General features: G+C 46.0%; 1 protein-coding gene across 5 annotated transcripts in view; it reads left to right on the plus strand.

The window, feature by feature from the left end:
* Window positions 1-45: 45 nt before the first annotated feature.
* The window catches only part of FERMT2 (fermitin family member 2), a 101,006-nt gene continuing 95,085 nt past the window's right edge, over window positions 46-5,966 (plus strand). For 2 of the 5 annotated variants that reach the window (XM_019501405.1, XM_019501732.1), the window contains exon 1: window positions 46-286. In XM_019501405.1, the coding sequence (XP_019356950.1) occupies window positions 130-286 (157 nt within the window). In that variant the 5' untranslated portion in view covers window positions 46-129. The remainder of the gene's footprint in view (window positions 287-5,966) is intronic. The other 3 variants (XM_019501494.1, XM_019501570.1, XM_019501653.1) reach the window with 2 other exon arrangements.

The raw sequence follows: 5,966 nt of genomic DNA on the forward strand, positions 1-5,966 counted from the left end.
CCTCCCCTCGCGGCGGCCCCCTCAGGCGGCGGCGGCCGGGGGCGGGGGTGGGCGAGGCTGCTCCTCTCCGCTCCGCTCGGGCTGGACGGCGCCTCCATTACCCCGAGACCGGGAGCGGCACACGACGCGATGGCCCTGGACGGCATCCGCATGCCGGACGGTTGCTACGCGGACGGGACATGGGAGCTCAACGTCCATGTCACGGATCTGGGCCGCGACGTGACGCTGCGGGTGACGGGCGAGGTGCACATCGGCGGCGTCATGCTGAAGCTGGTGGAGAAGCTGGGTGAGGCCCGGCCGCCCCCCCCGGGGTCGAGCACCCCCCGGTCCCCGGGCACGTGGGCTGGGCGTGGGGGGGTGGCGAGCCCCACACCCGTGGGTCTGGGGCCGGGTTTGCAGCTTGGCTCCCGGGGCTCGACCTGGGGGAAGATTTGGTCTGGGTCGGGGGTGGCACGGGGCAGCCTCGGGGGGCTGGCGGTCGTGTTTCCTGCCTCCCGGCTCGGGTGTAATCCAAGCAAATCTCCCCCGCCTGCAGATAACAGAACAGCTAGCCCCAAATGGCAGCAGGGGAAGCTGAGGTTGGATATCAAGGAAAAACTTTCTCGCTAGGAGGGCGGTAAAACACTCAGGCTTCCCGAGAGCTTGTAGTGTCTCCGTCCGGGGGGGGTTTCCAATCCGCTTGGGCTGGGATGATGTGAGCCCTTGTGAAATAACGTCTCCAATTCGTGCCGAGAGCGTTGTCCGTCTGACCGGGGATCTCTGACTGAGCGAAGGGTCTGGTCGGGCTTGTCAAGGTTCGGAGAGGCCGGCGTGTCATGGGGTTGCGCAGACCCGGAGGTGAAGTGGATTTTGCACTAGCCAAAGACAACCCGATATTGCAAAACACAGTTGCAGTGTTAGGGACCGTACGTACGTGACCCTCCATGGGTTATTGCTGACTGAAAGCTAAGCTGGCCCCTTATTTGCTGCACATCCTCATGTTGGTGTTGGCTCGCAGACGTTGACTTGAGGCAGGCGGAGAGCACTTGTACGTGGTTTTTTGGGGCGAGTAGAAAACTCCTGATAGGAAAACCTAAGAGGGCCAACAAGAAAATTCTGTATCTGAGCTGTCAAACGTTAATGACAGCATTGCAAGAGTGAATTATTCCTTAGTAATTATTACACATGTTTGTTCCTCTTCTGCCTGAGTGCGAGTGCCTGGCATTGGGCATGCTAAATTAGGACCTACTCATGGGTTGAGTAGGAGGATGTTGATTTCTGGGAATATTTGCAGGGAGCTCCCCAGTTTTACAGGTAATACTAATGACCCTATTTTTGAATTGAGGTTTATCCTGTAGCCTTCCCTTAAATGCATAGTTCTGCTGAAGTCGGTGTAGCTGTTCCCGAGCAAGATTGCAGTTTAGTCCGCTGACTTCAATTCGAGTGAATCAGGGCTTGTCTTTGCGCCAGGTCTTTCAGCATCGAATGGAGAGGAGTTGTGGGCAGCATCATGGTATATCCCCATAACCTTGAGTTTCACACCTGGACAAAGGACCCATTTGTGTGAGCTACAGTGAAAAGGAAACCTGAACCAAGAGGTATAAAATAGCTGGCTTTACCAAAAAGCTAATTTCTTTAATATCTAGTGGGTAAATAGTTTTACAGTACCTGTCCTAACTGAGTACTCCTAAAACTCTCCGGTCACAATGAGCTAACACTTAGTCTGAAATGCTCATCAATAATCACAAACTTGTGTCAGTAATCACATTTTTGTTCCTGTAGCAATATGGTTTACACTGATTGACGTAATTGCTCAAATAAAATAAGTCTTACACTATATCTGATCTGATTTTTAGCTGTACCTACAATTCCTTTCAAATAAGCTATTTGTGCAGCCTAGAAAAATCCTGTCATGCACAATACTAAGATTTTGATACTAGTTTATTAATGATCTGAAGTTGAAGGAAGGAAAAGGCAGATATAAATATACTGGCTTCAAAAGGAAACAAGTGTTTGTACCCAGGATTCTTGAGCTTGAGATCTTTGGCTCTATAGAAAATTGGTTTTAGTATGTTATTTTTGTGTCTTGGCTACAAAGGGATTTTCAGAAGGTGATTTTGGGGGGGGCGAGACTCAATCCAGTCAGCTTTCAGAAATGGTAAAGCAAAACTACTGCTTATCATGTAACGAAATAGTAATGTACCCTTTAGTCTCTGTTTTGTTTATAAGCTTATATATACAGGAATTTGAGACAGGAAGCTGCTTAAATGAACCAGAGTGCTCTGGGACCCCCAGATCAGGACAGTTGAAATGACTTAAATGGGATGATTTGTGCTAAGCTTGAAGAACATACTGAAGTGCCTGGCTGAACTGGGCATTTAATCAGTGGCTGATGTTATAAAAAATACTTAATTCACATAATGATTGCCTTGTTTATATGGCATTTATTTGGATCCATATTTTTACACTGCATTATGCAGGGGAAGTGGTAACTATCACATTTTAGGTTCCAGAGAAAAGAATGGATTTCACATCTGTAGCAGATTTATTACTGTGGGTATACAGGTAGCACCCTAAATAACTTCTCTAGTGAGGATGGTCTCATCCTTAAACTTTTTTTTTTCTTGCATTGCTGTCCTCCCCTTCTGCAGTTTTAATCTTTCTTTATGTAAGTTCTTCCCAGCCCCTAATTATTTTTATTTGCTTTTTGTATTCCCTCCAGTCTGTCAGGATTTTTCTAGCACTGAAGTATACAGCATTGGGAGCAATGTTCCTTTTACAGTTGCATTAAAATTGTATAACGGGGTGTCAAGCTCATCTGGCCCTGTTTTCCCCTCTCACTCCCACCTATTTCCAGTATATCAGATCTGGTGGCCAGTCCAGGACTCACACTGCATGTGGTACCTGCTCCAGCTGGTCCATGTGGCAAAAATCCTGGATTGGCTGGAGCAAGTGCCAGGGGCACTGGATTTGGGATGAGGAGGGGTATGTCCCAAACTGGTCCCATATGTGCTGAACCAGGTGGGGCAAGTGCCTTGTGGATCAACTCAAAATGCGGGGGCAGCACTGGGGTCTAGATAATGGGGCTTCACGAGCCAGATCCAACCCAGCCATATCTTTGACACTGCTGATGTGTAGAAGAGGCTTGTCTACTCAGGCACGGCGTGGCACGGCATAGCTATGTAATGTGGGGAAATAAAACAGCTGGTGACTCCTTGTAGGCTAGCACAGCCTTAGTGTCCAGTCTTGGGATTTGGGATTGCTTTCAGAATGCCTCTTTCCCAATGCCTTCTTTCAGCTAAAGACCTGTGTCTGGAACTTTTTTTCTCCAGACATATTGGCTTGTATCTGTGTTTAAAAATCTTTTTTGTGCATATGTGAAAAGCCTTTGTCCTTACTGGTCCCATTGTAGTAAATGTCCACTTTTTATTATGGTTTAAAGTTCTGTCTTTTCAGGTTAGTAGTGAAGATTTTAATGATTTCCTTAATTTGAAGATTAAATTCTATGTGCAAATGTTGAGACTTGTAATTTTAAGTAACGTCTGTGATTGCTATATGTTGTTCTGTTCTAAGGGATTTTGTTGGACTCGTGTGTTCATCAGGTTTGTACAGGCATTCAGCGGGGAGAAACTAAGGCCCGTATCCTGAAGCTGAACCCTGCAAGTTGATTTTTTTTTCGTCCAGAAATCCACTGATGTCAAAGTTTCTTGTTGTAGGTACAAGGGCAAACTCCTATTGATCCTGTTCCAGAATCAGGATATAACCTATCTAAATATCATAGATTCATAGACATTAGGGGCTGGAAGGGACCTCGTGAGATTGAGTCCAGCCCCCCTGCCATAGGCAGGAAGTCTGCTGGGGTCAAATGACCCCCTCAAGATAAGCATCCAAACACCATTTGAATGAGTCCAGAGTAGGCACTTGCACCACCTCTGGCAGGAATCTGTTCCAGACCCTGGACATTCGGACAGTAAAGAAGTTTTTTCTTATGTCCAGTCTAAATCGGCCTTCCAGAAGTTTGTGGCTGTTAGACCTTGTTATCCCTTGGCATGCCCTGGTGAACAACTGTTCTCCCAGATCCTGGTGCACCCCTGTATGTACGTATAGGCTGCCACCAAGTCCCCCCTGATCCTTCTCTTCGCCAGGCTGAAGAGTCCCATGTCCGTCAGCCTCTCCTCCTAAGGCTCGCACTTTTGGCCTTTGATCATATGGGTGGCTCTCCTCTGAATTCTCTCAAGTTTATCCACGTCCCTCCTGAAGTGGGGGGCCCAAAACCGGACACAGTACTCCAGCTGCAGCCTCACTAAGGCTGAGTAAAGCAGGAGGATGAAGTCCCTGTTTTTGCTTGAGATGCATCAGTGGATGCGTGCCAGAGTTTGGGAAACAGAACTGATTGAGCCAGATGCTCTCCTTTCAGGACCACATCTGGGTAAAAAACAATTCTTTCCATTTTACTGGACAACTTGGCAAAGAAAAGTGGTGAAGCTCCAAATTTATCTCTAGCCTCACTCACATCATGGGTATTTGATAAGATTGTATGGGAAAAATGGGGTCTACATACTACCATTTGTTTAGAAAGAAAAAGGTCTGTTTCTAGCCTCTGGGAGGTCTGGAAGTGAACTGGTATGTTCAGTGGGGTGCTGTGCTACACCAGAAGGAAAAGAGAATACTTCTCTTCCTCCTTAGCTGCAAGTTTATAAGCAGAGTGGTCCTTGCAGATGCAGTCTGCATTTACAAGTGTCAAGTGACTATTCAAATCTGGAAGACCCATGAAGTGTATGCACTGTACAGAATCTAGTTTTGCTGTTTCAGGCAGTGATTGAAAACACACCTGAGCAACACATGAAGATCTGGGGTATTCAGGTGAATTAAAATGATCTGTTCATTTCCCTAGTGTAACGATCAATATACAAATATTATTACATACAGTATTATTTAATGTGAAAAGACCATGTTTTTGGCACTGTCCTCTTTAAAAATACTAGTACCTATTATGTAGCCCATGCCGTAATAGGCTTCTTGTCAATTGTATAAATACTGAGGAGAAGCACAGATCACTGTACTGGAAATCAGTTGTTAATTGTATTGTGTATTGCATGTTATGACAGTTGTCACAAACTATCGATTCAGCATACTGAGTTAGATTTTATTCAGTGTTAGCCTATAGCCTTTTTACAACAATTTTTTCCAACAAACTTCCAAACATGGCTTACAGCACATTAATTTGGTTAAACCCTCAGAATCTGAAAAACCTGGTATGTCTGGAAAGGTGTTGCTTTGTGCTAGGAAGCAGTGCTTTAGATCCCTTCCTTCAGAATTTATAAACACTGCTTATTGATTCTTCTTACCAAAATGGGGATCTCTTGGGTTGGAGGGCCCGCAGTGAAAACACAGGAAACTCACATTGGTTGCTCTTGCAATGGCTTTGGAGAGTTTTGCCGTGCTCATTTGTAAACAGAAAGCTCTTAGTAACATTGGTGAGAGCAAAAAGATGATGAACAAAGATGGTTGACTACCTATGCTTTGTTTTAAATACTTACAGATTTAAATCTTACTCTTTTGAAATAGCATGCATGAAGCTTTTTGACATGCCGTGCACTGAAGAGTACATTTAAGAGGTGCATTCTTTTCATTATATGAAGTATTTGCACTGCTAACCAGATGCATTCACAAATAACAAATTCACATGGTAGCACCAAATGACAAACCTAATCTCTTTAACAGATTCTTTGCTTCCATTTTTCTGAGCAGGGACAGGGACGTCCCCCACACTGGGATTCCGGATGGACCCAGGGGAGGCTCAACCAGGCCCAGGGTCAGTGAGGACCTAGTCAGGGAACTTCTGGAGGGACTAGATGTGTTCAGATCAGCAGGTCCTGACAATCTCCACCCCAGAGTGCTTAGGGAACTGGCAGAGGTCATTTCAGGACCCCGGCACAGCTTTACGAGCACTCGTGATGCTTTGGTGAGGTGCCTGACGACTGGAA

Source organism: Gavialis gangeticus, unplaced genomic scaffold (genome assembly GCF_001723915.1).
Source record: "Gavialis gangeticus isolate Ggan-Ray unplaced genomic scaffold, GavGan_comp1, whole genome shotgun sequence".
Lineage (NCBI taxonomy): Eukaryota > Metazoa > Chordata > Crocodylia > Gavialidae > Gavialis > Gavialis gangeticus.